Source organism: Ambystoma mexicanum, chromosome 3p, assembly GCF_040938575.1.
Source record: "Ambystoma mexicanum isolate Mex_15411 chromosome 3p, UKY_AmexF1_1, whole genome shotgun sequence".
In the NCBI taxonomy this organism is placed as follows: Eukaryota; Metazoa; Chordata; class Amphibia; order Caudata; family Ambystomatidae; genus Ambystoma; species Ambystoma mexicanum.
In genome coordinates, this window is record NC_090925.1 from 1,123,587,339 (window position 1) to 1,123,604,774 (window position 17,436).

Sequence of the window (17,436 nt, forward strand, 5' to 3'; positions counted from 1 at the left end):
GGGCCCCCTGATGACCCTTTGGTGGCTTAAACACTGGGACACTCTAATAGTGGAAACAAATCACTGCAGCCAAAGCTGGCCTCCTCTGCCGTTTTGAGAACATTTGGGCGCCGGTCCTACTCTATGACCAGAGCATCCCGGCACTAACCTACAAACCCACGGCTGCTTGCAAGGATCCTTCAGTCATACTCCGAGGGGCTAGGGCTGACCCAGGCTCAACCAGATCAGGGCGCATTCTGATTCACAGGGGAGAAGGGAGTTGGGGCATGGGGTGTGCTCGTAATTTGATCTGGAGGTAATGCTTTGTCTAATCTCTGTTGATCCTATTGTCATCTGTCTGCTGGTTTAAAATAAACATGTTAGAAAATAAAAGTGGGCAAAAACCAAAATATACTATCTAGTGGATCATTTGAATTTCCACATTCCGCTTAAATAAGATTCCCTTAAAGTTCAAACAGTGGAGTTCAGATATACAGCTACTTCCCGATCCCCGAGGAGTGACCACAAACAGTATATACTTTGCTATAGCCCACAAGCACTCACATTTTCTAAACTTACAGGAAATGGGAGAGAGAATAACAAGAAATGTACTTACCTTCTGGGTGTCAATATCTTGACGAATGGTTACCATATCCTTGTTTACTTTATCTTTCATCTTTTCACATTCATTTAAGCGAGCTTTTAATTCCTCCAGTTCAGACTCTTTTTGCTACAAAGAAATACAATGGGTGAGCTCAGCAGAAGAGTTATGTTGCCTTTGAACTATATATTGATTCTGATAACCTCATGTTACCTCTTTATATTCTTCCTTCCCATCTTGAATATATTTCTCAGTTTCTTTCACAAAGGTAGTGATAGTTTTGACCTTTTCTTTAATATTGTTTAGCTGTAGAAAAAAAGGCAGGAATTGAATTTTAGAAATATTGCTGAAAAACACAGATTGAATTTCATCGACAGACTAGTACCATGGCATCTACAATGCAAACTTCTTTACCTTCAAAACCAACTAGATATTGATGGTTGATAAACAGCACGAGAATGCAATCTTCTTTTCGTTGTACAAGAAACTTTGAACACATCACATATTTTCACTTAATTTGCTGCTTCAGGTCAGTGGGCAAAGAACTGAAACGCGTTTACCAGATCTCATACATAGAGTCCAGCTGTCTGCGAGGCTCATTAAGAACTGAACCAACACCACTGTATCCTTTATTCTTTCGATGATTAACCCTTTGAATGCAAACCCCAAAAGAATCAAGGTGAAGGAATATAAGGATTCCCAACGGCAAAAGTATTTACATTTATGACATACACATACTTCACAGTCAAAGGGTTAGTTTAAAGTTATAGAAAAAGAAAATTCATTTTTAAAATGCCCATGTTTGTCAACCCAAAAACATTTCTGACAGGAGCTACATAATTCCTAGTCAGTTGCAATAATTAGAATAAACTCTAAAAAATGATTCCCACTCTGGACCTGTTCAAGGACAGCAAAGGTACTTTTTGAGCTGGTGGAGCATCCTAGCTCCAAAGTGGCCCCATGTGATCTATGACATCTTCAGCCAGGCTTCGGTTTGCAAATTGTATGTTGGGATTTGTGATTCACACATGGCATGGGGTAGCTTGGGAATTATTACCTTGGATGTTTTCTATGCTACTATTACTCAAAAGGTTTCCTTTTATATTGCAAATGTACACAGTGACACAAAGTACCATACCGGACTCTGCTAACTGCTGAGAGAATGACTCACTGAGGCAGTGGATGTTGGGCCCAATGAAAAAATTGGGAAGATGCACAGATTATTCTACTGTGGACTGTGTCACTTGGCTAGCTCCAGTCACTGTAGTGTCATCAAGCCCCACATACTAAAGTGGCAGCCCCATTCCAGCCCTCTTTTTTCACACCATGGCCCGCAAGACCCCTTACCACACAGTTAAGGATCCAAAGGGAGGGCTTGAATTTGTAAACTACTTTTTGTGTGTTCCTGTGAGATTTCCAGATCCTATTGGACCCGCAGATCTGCTCGCTTAGATACAAATTTCAAAACTCGCAAAAAAACTCCAAATAGTCCAGAATACATGAAAATAAAGTTAAACATTCTCAGCACCCCAATCCAGTGGACTTGCCAACACAAAAGCAGCATGCGGTCATGAAACAAACACAGGCACCACTCCTATACATACCATTTACAAACAAAGAATCCAAGAGGGCTGCCAGAATTCATACAGGTCCAGGCCAGCCCCCTCTGAGCCCACATGACCACAGGCACATGGACCAATCCTAGCTCAGACTAAACTACACAGATGCATATAATGTAGGGAAGGTCTTCACAGGCAGAGGAGTTACTACCCTATACAATCCAAACATCTCAACCTGTCAGTGTGGGCTGCAGGAGGAGGAGGAGGCTCACATTTGGTGATGGCTGGAGATTAATGGTCTATGGAGAGAACTTGAGGGATTTTATTGGAGAGGTGGGGAGTGCTCGGTAAGAGCAGAGGGAGAGGATTATGGAAGTAGTGACAGGAGTGGTAGAAGATGTAGAATATAAGGGGGAGGTGTTTAAGGAGGTGTGGTAATACTAAGTGGTGAGGTCAGAGCAGAAGGAGCTAGGAAGATCAAAAGGGTTGGCAGATGTACTAGTGACAGGACTGGCTGAGGTGGTAGTAGACAAAAATAGGGTAATTAAGTGGTGAAGCTACATATCTGGATCAGAGAGTGTTGGCAGGTGAGCTAAAGAAGAATCTGGTTTGTAGAGATAGGTCGGGAACCAAGACATACAAAGATTTTAGAGAGCATCTGGTGATGAGAAGCGCAGACCAGGTTGATAGAGACACAATGGTAGCGAGGAGAACAGAGCAGGGAGATGGAGGCGAGGTAGTGGCGTTGAGAGCTCAAGGTGGTATAGACTGGTTAGAGCATTGAGAAGAGTCCAAGGAGTCTACAGTGAGGAGGTAGCAATAGGAGGTGCTCATAAGAATATGCCAAAGTATAGTGAGGAGGTAACAGACAAGAAGGAGAAGGTAGCTTCAGAAATAAAGAAACATATTTCTTGGAAGGTAAAGGACCTTGGTTGTAGAAAGGAGGATGAGAGGGGGACCTCTTCAAACAAGGAATTTTGGGGCACAGGATACCTAAGCGCAGCGGAAGAATAGGAAGAATATTGCAGTGCAGTTGGGCGGGAGAGTGTGGAGTAAGAATCAGGTTATGCTGATGAGTGTTGGTAGAGGAGTAAGGAGAGGGCCATAGACTTGAAGTAAGAGGTAGAGAATGTATTAAAGAGTTGATTTGTGTGGGAAGTTTTGGGAGTCTAGTCAGCCAGAGCAGGAAGGCTCTGGGGAGCCAGAGCAGGCGCTAGGCAGGTCTAGCAGTTGGCTAATAATTCCAATTGGGGCCAAGGGGCCAGTTATAGTTCAAATAGAAACAGGAAAGGCACTGCAGGCTGTCAGGGAGGACTAGGGAGTGATCCTTCTGTCTCTCCTGCTGACCCGTGCATCCTCCTCCAGGAGACATGGAATACATTGCACAATAGCCGTGACTGTGTTAATGGTGTGGTACAAGACTCTAGAAAGGCAATCTAAGCTTGGCTGAGCAAAAAAAAAAAAGGAGATGGTCACCCTAATGGCCGCAAGATTCATAAGGAGTGACAATTATGGAATATTAGGGACTGAACTGTTTCAACTGGGATGATTATTACAGAGACCAGAGGGTCTGGCTACTTACATTAAGAGTGAATATAGATGAGACATTTTTGGAAAAAGGCCACTTTGTGCTATTGTTTTGTTGGGCAGATTCCAGATTTAGAATTGAGTTGCTCCATTTATGTTCAATACCTTAAAAGAAAACTTCAATAGAATACTTGGTCATGGCATCTTCTTGAACCCTCATGTCAGCTATGTGAAACTGCTTGGGATGCCGCCCAAAAATTACCATTCTTTGGAAAATGGAAAAGAAAGTAATGTGTATCAACAGAAAAAGCATCCACTGTAACTGGACCAGACCAGCTTCTCTGTATTTATGGAACACATTAAAGGCATAAAAAAACACCCTGAGTAATAAGCTGTTGTAGAAAGCTTAACAACCAGAGGGCTAGGAGCTGTACCATATTTGTATTGATGCCTTGACAAAGGGCGACGTTAATCCACCTGAGAGGGTGAAAGTGGGTTTGCGTTTACAGCCGTGCCGATGGCCGATCTGTAAATAGCCCATGCGAAATTCCACAGACTCTGTGGTTTCTGTTAGTTATCTGCCCAGTCGTGGGAGTGTAGCCACCTGGATTACCTTGATTAAGAGTCTGTTTGTACGGTACATTTTTTATTGTACTCCCAGTTATATTAATACAAAATGCCTGAACTATACAAGGTTATCAGTAAATAACATGCGTTGGATAAAAGTGCTTTATAAATGAATATATAAAATAAATAAATCTTCAAAGCCAGAGGTCCAGATAAGATGTGACAGTGGGTTTAATTTTCTCCAAAATGTTTGAGGCTGGGAGTAAAATGATTCTTTTTTTTGGAAGTAAACAATTCTCATTGCCAACAGGGGTATTTTTTAGGCGATTCAAATCTATTGCAACTCTAAAACAGATTTCCTTTTGTAATCCATACATTGCATGAAATTCATGCAAATTAAAACATGCATTTTTCACCTTCATGTTGCTCTTCCGATCTAGCAGCCATAACAGCCCCTTCTTGTGGGACTGATCTGCTGGTACCAATGTTCCAAACATACCATAGAGCTGTGTTGTTGGAAGCAGGGGGGCAGGCTGCTACGCGACCTTTTCCTTTTTTTTTTGCTCAGCGCATTGGTTGCACCCTATTTTTCTGTTGGAAGTACTTACCTGTTTTTACAGAGTAAAGTTGTTGCTTACACCCCTTATCAGTAGTTCTGTTCCAAACAGTGTAATGGGAATAATTGCACAGAACATTTTAAAATTAATTACATGTAGTTGAGGCATTTTGCATGTTTAACACCCCAATAAAACAATTCACATACACTTTCCATGAAACATTAGAGAACAATCGTAAACTACAAGCCAATAGTAATTGCATTATTCCCAGTGTTATGGCTGAAAATGACAATCACATCCTCCACTTTCTGGTATGGCAAACGGTCTGAGAAGCAGTGTGTAAAGTCATGTGTTCTACTTTTGGTGCAAGAACAAGTAGGCCCTTCCTTCCTTTCTTTGTAGGCTTGACATTGTGCTGCAAGCTCTGATTGAAAGGGAAGGGAATTACTTTCAGGCGCGAAAAGAGTCATAATTCGTGTGCTTATGATTGTAAAAAACAACTGGCCATGTCAATGTTGATCATGCCTCTTCCACCTTTTTACCAAAAAGATCCTCTCAGATCCAAAATCACGATGATGACGACCTTAGTTTGCACCTCCAGTCTGCATTTAAGCCAACCTAGATTTCTCAGGTCTGCACTAACGCACATATGCTTGAACCGGCTCCTGCAATGTTAACAGCGAGGTAGGTAGCATGGTTTTTCATGCTGCTGCACCCTCATTCAAAATGGTGCATGCCTCTTTTAATTGTCCAGCACTACCTTAAATAAAGGAACAGCTCTGCTGCACATTTCACAATCATAAGATGGTATGGCCCGGATATTTGTTGCCTCTACAGTTGTTGATCCTGTGGCCAGGATCTTCTTGCTGACAGCATACATGTTCCTGCCCTCTTTGCAAGGAGGCAAAGAATACTTTGGCAAAGGATTAACTGAACACCACTAAGCAGTGCAGAGCATTCATCCTCCTCGGAAGCCGCACCAACTACACCCAAGTTCTGATCTGGTTCACAGAAACTTGATGGACACTCCTCTGTTCACACCTAGCGAAAAGGTCCCTCTGCGTTCTCATTGGCGAAAACATTTCAATCAAAATAAAAATTGTAAAGAAACCCATACAGACTGATTTCCAGCCGTTGTTCACTGCAGAATCAAGCCCTTTGTTCCAGCCTCAGATTTCCGAACAATACTATGCCTTGGCCCTCTCACTAAATGATAGTGGCAACACCCTCCTTGCAGGCAGCCAGACAATCACACTAGTCTGACTGAAGGCTTTAACACACACAGCAGTCTGCCTCATCACGGGACTGAATACATGAAGTGCATCACCCCAATCCTTAAGAATGAAAACAAAGATTTCAAGAGCAAATGCTTAAAAGCAGCTCCAGTAAGCAGCACTGGCCTGCCAGCGCTACTATTCTTAATGGAGGTAGGTATTAGTGCTACAAAATACACACAAACAGGCACAGCTCCCCCTGAATGGTAGCCTTATGGACTCAACAATTGTCCAGGCAAAATATTATACTTCTGCTGTTGCTGCAGAGAAAGACTCATGGCAATTGCCAAGGCCCCCTAAACAGTTGACCTCTCCAAGCTAGGATACAATCTTGTATGGTCTGGTCTATTTGTCATTTAAGGATCAAGGCTTTATAGGCATCATGACTAATACTTGTTGTGCAAAAGTGAATAAAATCCAATAGGCCTTCTAGTAATACCAATGTTTGACCAGAGTTTGACCTACTTTCAGATTTCTATTTGATGGCCTCCGCCACCGTAAACTCCATAATGTTCCCCAAGGATTACAACATAATCCCAACAGAATAAAGGAAGGTGAAGAAGGGGAGAACCAGCACCAAATGGCCTTTAAGCAGATGAGCAATGAGAGGCTCAAAAGGACTGAAACCCACACCCACAGGTGGAACATCCCTAAAGGCAAACAAGAGACATGGCAGAAGGATACACCTTCCCAGGTGTTCTTCTAAAACCATCAATTTAGTTGAATCTTTTAGCTAAAGCATTTGGTTGTAGAGGGAAGCTAAATTGAGGACCACTCACACTTCTTTTTTCTCTTACACTTTAAACAGGGTCTAGCAACTGGACGCCCTGTAGAAGGTGGCTGTACAATATGGATATATAGCCCAACGAAACGTGAACATTCTATAAGCAATACTGAAGATAAATATGGTTGAATTGCCCTCTTTTCTTCTATATAGTGTGAAACTTTGTTTTTTGACACGTATGCAAACCTAAAGATATCTTGTAATTCCAAGAACCAGTCCTCAAAGATCATATAAATTAGGAGGACAGTGACTGTGGGAATATACGTAACTTAAAAGCATCTGTGAAAATAAAAAAAAATTGTTTTGGTTTTCGTTTCCAGAAATAATTAAGTCACAAATATGTCACATTTGATATGATCTAGGAGATTTCTCCACAAGACGAATGTGGATTTTTTACTTTACTTTTCTGTCTTTGTATATGTTACTGTAAATATGTTACTGTAAATAATTAGGGTTGCAACATATGTTCTTTCTGACTAACAATTGAGCATCAGAAGATGAATGTGATATTTTGTTTGCGCTCCATGTATGTGCCATTGTAAATAATTGTTGTTGCACTACACACTTTGCTTGTTTGATTTTTTTCTGCCTTGTTTTTCTATTTATATATAAAACACATATAATTATATGTTTGGCTGAAGTGGTTATAATTTTTAGACTCAGGTAAAATGAGTATATAGAAGTGTGACAGGGCCATCAATAGTTCCCTTGCCCCCAATTGTCTGACGTTAAAAGCAAGGACAAGGAAGAAACAAGATTGTGCCTCACTTAAATGGAGGAGGGGCACTGCCAAAGCACTTTATGAATAGGGGACAATCTTTTGGTTTGAAATATTTGTAGAGGGAAGCGAGACTCTTTCCACATGGTCTTCATAAAGCTGGACTTTAAGTTAATAGCTCTATCAAATACAACTTCTTTCCGAAATTCAATTTAGGACAAATCTCCCAGGAGGGCTTCTGACAACTGATGTGGCATTAACAATCCACAGGATAGCTAGCTGCACAGTCAACAACCATGAGTATGAATCAGTTTCCTGATGCAGTAGGTGGGGTTAAAGGGACCAACAAGGACAATTTCCACCTGCTTGAAAGGAATACCATTGACACAAATTTAGCAAGTAGCACAACTCCTATCACTTGAAAACACATCTAGTGGGATGCGTGGCCAGCAGAACCTGTGAGAAACCTGAGGGTATTCTCCCAAGTAGACCTCATGAGTCCCTTTTTTAGGTGGCCAGGAATGGGCTAGCGCTCTCAGATCCCAACCCTGGGGGTGGACGAGCGAGGGAGGATCACCTGAGTAGGGGAGCCTGGGGTTATGGTTGGGGAAAATCCAAGGCGAGATGGGGTATTATGCAGAAGAAAGGGACAAGGAAGACAAGCTTCCCGACGCTTTTATAGGTTGCACCAACTCAACCTCCCTTTCTCCTAAAAGATCTCCCTTATTCAAATTCAATGAACCCTCCTTATCTGATAGATACCCTAGGAGCCCAACCCCTGTTGCATTCAAAACCCACAATGTTCACAATCCGTGTTTTCCTTTTTTTCCCCACTGAAATACTCCCCATTCCTCATCTCCATGTCCTTCTGGTTATTCTTTTCCGAACACCCAGTCTACTAGGACAAAACACTACCGTTCCCACAATCCCCCTTGTTTATTTCAAGATAATAATCCCGGTCATTCCCGTCTGTCCCACAAATCATATCAGTCTCACCTGTCTAAGTTTATCAAACCCCCTAGTGCCAACACTATGATTCCATATAATACTTTCTCCACATCCTACCACGCTGAAACTTTCCCCCCCCCGATATAAAGGACAACAGACTAATGCAAAACCTTTTTACCTGACATGTGGCAACTCAAGGCTCAGGCAAAGTCATGCAATTGATCAGAATCACACTACCTGACGGCTCTGTCCTTTCCCCACAGGGATAAAAGGTAGATCAAGATAGCACAGTACGAGCAAGGCAGACAGCACAGTGAGACAGCTAATCATGCTAATCAGTTCAAGAGTAGGAGAAAGGCGGCGAGACTCAAGAGGGTGACAAGGAGAGAAGCGTCATTGTCCTTTCAGACCCAGACCTGCAAACCCTTCAAGGAAGAAAACTTAAGCCAGAAGACAATAGCTATACAGTCTTGCAGCAGATGCCAAGACTGGAAAGCCAAGCGGCTCATCACAGCCGGTGAGTCGAAGGGAGAACCGATAAGAACCGGGCTGTGTTGAATGAAAGTTGCAAAGTGGCATATTGAGAGAACTTTAAAGAACTGTAAAATTATTAAAGGAAGACCAGCTGCAGAGGGGATGGGCACCGCATGGATGCTGTCTCGAGAAACCCTGGTTTATCTCCTATTAATGAAACTACATATACCAGAAGGCCGTAGCAGAGCCACCAAGACAGGTAAACGTGGTCATACTGGAGTTCTAGCAAAATCCCCGTACAGTCGAACGCCTTTGACCTAAGAACTGTAGAGAAAGGAAGGCAAGCGAATCCCGCATCGTGACAAAGCAAGGGAAGTGAATCCCGCAAACATTGAAAGCAAATGTGAATGTGAAGTTGGCAAGAGTAAACCCGGCAGAGGGATGCTAACGAAAAGGGACGAAGTCTAAAAGTCCCACACTGAACTGTTTAGTTAAAGTGCCAAGAGTGAACCAGAAGGAGGGATGCCGACAAGAAGGCGCAAAGCCTGACGCCTAAAGGAACATTTGTGTGCTAACAAAGATGAACCAGTGAAAGGGAGGTTCACAGTGAACTGTGAAAAGACATTTGTGCTAAATTGACAGAGAAGATCATTTTTGAAATACAAGCCAGAGCGACCCCGGCGGAGGGAGGCTAGCATTCAAGAAGGGGTCCAAGCCCGAACTGAGGCGATCCAGGGGTGAAGCCAACACCCAAAGTTCGCTCAGAAACAAACTTTTATTTGGTTTGTGGAACACGGTTTGTGAAGGGTCAGCGCCCAAAAGAGAGGGACCCAGAGGTGAATCCATCACCCAAAGTATATGTGGAAAGGAACTTTGTGATTGTTGAAAACATCAAGCCCTTGAAGTGAAGAGACTTTTTGGTAAGCTTGTGCTGGAGAAGCCCGAGCGTGTGTTGTGCTCCAAAGTCCTACCTTATCCCATGCTGCAGACAAGGAGAAGTGAGACCCAGGCTACCGTATCCTGACATATTATTGGTGAACACTTCTTTTTTTGCTTGAAAACTATCCCACACCCTTTTTGTATTAGTTGTAAGGATTAGCAATAGGTTTTTCTTAGTATAGGCCCTTTTACTTGACACAATGCTACTAGGACTGCCTTATTTTCATTTGATGGTCGACGCTTGCTCCAATCTTAGATTTAGGTTTAGATTAGGCGTTTTTCCAACATGCATACAGTTTAACAAACACCCTTGAACTGTGATCACTTGTGTCTGTCTTTACTGTTGCCACCTGAGTTCCTTACACACCCAACATGGCCACTTGACTTGGCTGCTCCACAAACCCTGGGGAGCTAAGGCCTGAGCCCGGTGCTCTGTGCACCCATATGAGCACCCCAGTTAAGGTATGAGCACCGGAGCATGCGAAGAGTGCAGGGGCCGGCTCCGGTAGCAAGCTGCTACCACAGTTCTGAGGGCGCTTGGGGGAGATCTACCTAGAGTAGAGGTGAGCGGAGTGCTGTCGGCCTCGGCGCACGCTCTGGAGTGAGGCGCTGAGGAGCGGCAGAAAGTGAGCGGAAGCAGGATCACTCTGGAGACCGGTCTGGGGCGCTTGCGCATGAAGAGAGTTTGGGAGAAGAGGAACTGAGAAGCGGCAGTGGTGATCACAAGCATACGTTGGCAGACGGCATGCTTCTGAAGGAGGCAGCAGGAGTAGGGGAGCTGGGTGCTGCAGTGGACGGTGGAGGAGGAGGCTCCACGGAGGAGGCCTGCAAGGGTGCACCAGCAATGAGTGAGCTGGACGAGGGTGGAGAGAAAGAAGAGGCAGCCAGGTCCTGGGGAGCTGTGATAAGTGGCTGCAGCACTCTGATTAAGCATATTGGACCAGCTTTGGCCCTGCAGATGCTTCAAACTGCCCGGAAGGGGGTGAGGCAGCTGACAAGCCTGGCTCCGCAGAGGAGGAATGGCACAAGGCCCCAGGGGGGCAGGTTATCGGAGAAGGGTGTGCGTGCAAAGCACCCTGACTACATGGAGCACCGAGACAGAAATTCCAGGGATGGACAGGGTCATTTATTCAAACTAAAAGGTAAGTAAAGGATCGAACCCGTGGAACACACAATAACGTTAACATATTTCGGTATAATAGGGAACGTGAAAAAATAACGTTATCATGTAGCACTACTTAGAATCTATAAAAGTGAACCCGTGCAGCAGTAAAAGTTAAAAACAAGAAAGTCAGGCAATTACGTGGGAAAGAACTGCATAATTCCCAAACCAAAATGGCACATAGGTGCGATCACGTGATACACAATATTAAGTGATCACGCATTCGCACAACAGTAAGCATAAGGAGAAATAATTAAAAGAGAAAAAAACACCATAAAGCCATTTAGATGCATTACTACGCATCTATAATAAAGGGTTCATGCAGCAGCAAGAAGCACTGCATTGTCTCCAAACCAAAATGGAGGATTATCGATCACGTGATGTAATCCATCACGTGACCGCGACTCTGAATAACTACATAAGCGAAAGCAAGCAGGTAAGCTTAACGGTTATCAGGCCGTGCGATTTCGCGCACATAAGGATTGACCACAGAAATAAGCGAACGTTAAAGCAATAAGGATAGAAGGTAAGTGCAATAAGAGGCAACGCTAAGGAAGCAGATACACTTTTAGATCCAGTTTTAAAGTGTTAGAAACTAGGTGAACGATATAACAAATTTATCACATCTGGTGTTCCTCTCTCCCCACTCTTACCAAAAATTAAAAAATTGGGACAGCAAAAGGGGAAAACGTTGCTTTAAGCGAATACAAGACACATATAGAAGTTTGGGCAAGAGAGAAAAAAATCGCGAGTGAGTGCACTTAAGTGTTAACAGTTTGGTACACATATTTTAATTTGTTTTCAACGTTTTTTTTACTTTGTAAAAGAGCAATTAAGATCACAAAGGTTTAGAAAAGTAAAAATTGTGTGAAAGTTAACGACACTAGAAGTGCTTGCAACACATTTAAAGGACACTAAGGAAAAAATGTTTCTTTATTTTTAGACAAATAATTCTATTGTTATGATATCAAATCTGTCAAGAATGGATTGAAAAATATGATACATGAGTCAGAAATTGATTTGTTATTCCCTCCTGAAGATCTGTCTGGCCACCTAAGACAGTGAAACACGTGTAGAGGGCACTGATTCGAGATCATTGATTTATTATTTTGAAAATAAACTTCGCTGAGGGCGCAAGACATTTGGTTTCCGTCTTCTTTCTTAAAAAGACAATTTGTTCCCTTGACGCTGAGGGAGGTCGGTGAGGGGAATCAGAAGTGGTGAGTGTAGTCCAGCGCACCTAGGAGATGAAGGGTCCAGGAGCGGACTTTGGTAGTGTCTTTTATCTACTTCACTTGCATTTATTACAAAGGGTTACTAATGATGGCTAAAACCCTACAATGACCTTAATCCCCTGCCAGATCAAGAAGACCCTTGTCGGTGCTTCGACCCCTGAACCAGCGGGAACAACCATACTCAACCCCTGCTTGAGGATCTGAGCCTTCGGAATTGTTCTTGAACTTACAAGATCTCCTCTGGGCTACCTCGCTGTCGCCGTTTCTGTAGCCGTTGCTGTTCCATGCTACCATGGGTTACAGGGGAGATTATCGTATACTTGGGTTTACTTGTAAGCACGCTGAAGTTGTGGCTAAGAAGAACTTTGGATGGGCTGCAGCCGGGACGTGTTGCAGTATTGGAACATTCTTCACCTGACACTTCCCAACACAGGAGTGCTACATAAAACGGGCATTAGAATGCATTAGTATTTGAGCTAAACCTCTCCATTGGATAGTGAAGTACTCAATAATGACTATTGTACCCTTTCGATACGCCACAGATCCTGTACTCTTGCCCATTTTGGACAGTATTGGTTACAGAAATAAGGCCAGGTAGGGAGCTACAAATCTTTCCTTCTTGTTTGCATTAGTTGAAATAATTTGTCATTAATGGATAATTATTTCATCAGCATGAATTATGCCAAGGGACTGTGCCGGTCCTCTTGTTTGGCACAGTGCTCTTCATATGACCTTTAGTTCACCATCATATCAAATTAGTATCCTGTACACCCCATGGATTGTTGACATTGTTATTGGTGGCCCCTTGTCAGCTATTTGTAAACAGAAATGTAGTTACATTTTATATGGATAATGATTTTACAACTCTTACATAGTTCTCTTTTTCTTATCAAATCATTGGAGTGGTTTTCTTTTTTTCATAGTGTGAATTGCTCTTGAAGAAGGGGTATGTTAACCCCGAAAAGCGTCGAGCACAAACCTTGTTTATTGGCCTCCTCAATGAATTACAACTGAATAAAATATGCTTTGAAGAAGATTACAGCACTTGAACCATGCATTTTATGTATTATGAATTGTTCATACAGAATATAAGTTGAAAATGTTGACTGTTTTCAGTATATGGGTGCTATTACAAATAATAGGGTCGCCCCTTAGTGCAGGCGTGGATTTGGGGCAGTATACAATATTAAACAAAAAAGTGGGAATCCACACTATGGACAATGCAGTTTGTTGTCACTATTCATTTGAATTCATCTAGAGGAATTTTTTATGCTTGAGAAGTCACAAGGAAACAAAACATAAAGAAGTGTCTAAGCGTATCAACATTTTTAATAATGCAGAAGGTAATGACTGGTACATACTTAGTGACAATACCTAAAACCGATGTTTTCGTGAAAAATAACAATTATTTTAGAATCTACATAAAGTATGAAATACAATTTTTGAATGAAAAACAAACGAAAGAAATAAACAGAAAAAACACATTAACTTAAATCAGACAATCATTTATGCTCCTATACAGTAGACTTGTTACTGCTTGGAGAAGAGACCAGGGCACCTATTAGTATATTCCTGATTAGTTGTTATTGTTTTTCTGTGTTCTGAAGGCACAATCAATGAATGATCAATGAATGATCTGCTGGCAGATTACAGACATGATCATTCATTGATTGTGCCTTCAGAACACAGAAAAACAATAACAACTAATCAGGAATATACTAAAAGGTACCGTGGTCTCTTTTCCAAGTAGCAACAAGTCTACTGTATAGGAGCATAAATGATTGTCTGATTTAAGTTTATCAGTTTTTTCTGTTTGTAATTTCCTTTGTTTGTTTTTAATTTGAAAATTGTATTTCATACTTTATGTAGATTCTAAAAAAAAACAAGTTCACAAAAAAATATTGCTTTTAGGTATCGTCACTAAGTGTGAACCTGTCATTACTTTATGCATTATTACAAATGTTGATACACTTGGACACTTCTTTATGTTTTTTTTCCTTGTGACTCCTCGAGCATAAAATATTCCTCTAGATGAATTCATATGAATAATGACAACAAACCGCGATGACCATAGTGTGGATTCCCACTTTTTTGTTTAATTCAGTATCTGGGTGTGCAGGGGACGGGAGAGTCCATAGATTGGACTCTTATTTTTCTCTGTTGATATTACGACCTCGTGTCCGGCCCAGTATTCCTCCCCTGCACCCAAATTTAATTCAAGCATTTTATTTTCTAGAAAACTTACGATTTATTGTAACAGAAGTGGGTGTGCTCTAACAATTTGCTTCGCATGGCTCATCTTAGAAAATCTACCTAAATGAGACGCATGACCAATCTTCACAAATCTATGTCGATGTGAGGCAAGGCTAATCTTCACAGACCTATCCAAATGAGACACATTGCTAATCTTCCCAACATGTCTGTTTTAACACATTTTCCTCCCCCAAAATACATTTGGCCACAACACATTTTGGTTCCCACAAAATACATCTAAATCCTGTATGACGTCTGCCCCCTAGTATATATGTAGATGTAACACATTTCCTTCTACAAATCAGCACAATGGCTAACTATGAGGCCTATCACAATGGCTGACTATGGAGATTGTCCATATCACCTTAATCATATCGGGCGGAGGGTGGAGGGTGGCCAAATGTTGCAAAGACAAAACAGAAACTTGAAAAACTAAATCTCAATAATGTGTTCCGAAGCTGCTTCGAAGTGGTCAGGTGCATTGCTGCTAACTTTAATGTGTATGCAAGGATATGGAAACAGAAAAACAGGTTTGAGCCCATAAGAGATTCTCACTGCACACCGATGTGATTTGTATATTCGCCCCTGTTACAATTGATTCAAGGAAGCATGCATCTCCTTGGCAATGCCATGTAACAATGTCAGACATTGACAAAGGTCCTGAGGTGTGTCTGTTAGCAGATGCAACAACCCTTTCAGGCCTGGAAGCTAGGTTTTTCTCCAAACGCACTATGATAAACACTGTCTGGCAGCTAGGTGGTGGAGTCCCTTTGAAGTGTTACTCGTGATGAACACTGTGGTGCGCCACATAAAAGGCTAATTTTGTTGGGAATTCTGGTAATGAACAATTGTGGCCAGCCCAAATGATACTGCGGTACATGCCAGAAACTGCCCCTGGTGGAGGAAATGGTTCAGTGGCAAGGAGGCAACTGTGGCACTGCATCATGAAGTGTGGCATCACCTATTATCTAGGAATCTTCCCTGGAGCCAGTGAATGTACGTCTGGTCAAGTGCTGTCAGCTTTTAAGACTTTCCCAAACGTGGCTCGAATAACTGGGAGAGAGGCACTTTGTGAAAGGCAGAATGGGGTAAAAAAATAAAATGTTAAAAAGATGGGACCAAAATTTGAACATGTTTTTCCAAAAATGTGTAAACCACCTGTCAAATAAATTGGTTGGCCTAGACCAATGCAGAAAACCAATTTGACCTATTATTTCTAGAGCAAGGAAAATTCCAGCAGGAGCAATCCAATGGACGACTGATGGAACCATGACAGGGGTAAATGATGTTCCTTTCAATGCCTTTGGGCCTGTCAGGGGAATATGGTAGCCGTTCTTCAAGGATGAATTGTTTTATTGCATGCAATTGCCGGAACTGATCCAATATTTTAATAACACCAGGTTACTGTGTGCCAGATGAGGACAAAGATGAGCCAATTCATAAATGCTGTGTTCACACAAGCAGTACACATCGAACTTCCAATAGAACTGCACGCCTTAAGCGATGGGGGCTGTGCCTGGCTAGATACATTGCCTATATTACTATTTGCACTTTCATTGAGTGCATGCTATATGACCTATCCCCACCCCCAAGAATGGATTTGTAAGAGGCACTGAAGCCTTGGTATTAAGCACTTGGTTATAGAACACAACCAGAAAGATGGCTAAAAATTAACACAGCATTAGGATTAATGCAACTCTTTGACAATATTGGCATTTGGAGTAATGTCCCATTTTTCAAATTATTCTATAGTGGCGGTGAGATATCTGGCTCAAAAAAGTTTTCTTTTTATTTATTTTTATTATTTTTTTATTTTTTAGTAATTTTATTAAAAACATGCAAGGTTAGCACAACTTCCCATGCCATGGAGGCTTAATTTAACATAATGGTATGTTTTAGAAAGATGCAGCCAAAGCAGCCCTTGCAGTACATCTGCTAAAATCTACACCCTTTCACCTTTTCCATATTTAGAAGAAAGAGTGGAACAGAAAATCACTTCCACCTGGACCATTGTTTCTCTTTGTCTGTTAAAGGCACGTAGATCACCCCCATCAAAGGTTTCATTTTGACGCCACCATCTTCAAGCTCGTCATACTGTTCCAACATTTGGTTACCACCATCAGGACCAACTGGTAGTATTAATCTTCCACCAGGTTTCAACTGATCGATGAGTGCTTGAGGGACAACTGGAGCTGCAGCACCTACATGAATAGCATCATAGGGAGCTTCTTTAGAATATCCAAGTCTTCCATCTCCCACTATTAATGTAATTCTTCTTGAAGACAGCAACGTAGGGTCATCTTTTTTCACATTATTTATAGAATCGTCTACTAACTCTTTGATATGATCAATTCCTACAACTCGCCCTCTCATACCAACCATTCGTGCAAAGCAGGCAGACAGGATTCCACTTCCAGATCCCACATCCAGAGCTTTGGCTCCTTCATGCAGCTGATCATGAAGTAGCTCTAATGCATAAGCATGCATATGGGGAGCACTGATTGTTGCTTGAAAACCTATTGATTGTGGAGAGTCCATATATGGATTGCATTTTGCATAATGGCTACGATCCGTGCTCAGCATTACTTCAAATACTTTTTCTGACTTTATTATTCAATTTTTGCGCAGGTTGTTAACCAGCTCGGCGTGGCAGGAACCCCCGGACTTCCAGGCCATGGCGAGGCAAAGTCTGCGCAGCAGGTACAGGGCCGCCCTCAGCGCCGCGGTTGCGCAGAGCAGTTTAGCTAGGAAAGTCAGCACTTCCAATGCTGAAACGTCACCCGCGGCCCCTTCTGGAGGAGGGGCCCCGGCGTCAAAGCCAGAGGGGCGAGGCATTGCCTTGCATCACTCGAGCCCCAC

At 42.3% G+C, this 17,436-nt stretch overlaps 1 protein-coding gene and 1 pseudogene across 5 annotated transcripts in view; both read right to left on the bottom strand.

Moving 5' to 3' along the window:
- Positions 1-17,436, bottom strand: part of RAD50 (RAD50 double strand break repair protein) — a 1,278,308-nt gene that overhangs the window by 274,279 nt on the left and 986,593 nt on the right. For all 5 annotated transcript variants that reach the window (XM_069652502.1, XM_069652503.1, XM_069652505.1 and 2 more), the window contains 2 exons: positions 794-886; positions 596-709 (listed from right to left, as the gene is read on the bottom strand). In XM_069652502.1, coding sequence (XP_069508603.1) covers positions 596-709; positions 794-886 — 207 coding nt within the window. The remainder of the gene's footprint in view (positions 1-595; positions 710-793; positions 887-17,436) is intronic.
- Positions 16,525-17,329, bottom strand: LOC138581291 (protein-L-isoaspartate(D-aspartate) O-methyltransferase pseudogene; annotated as a pseudogene).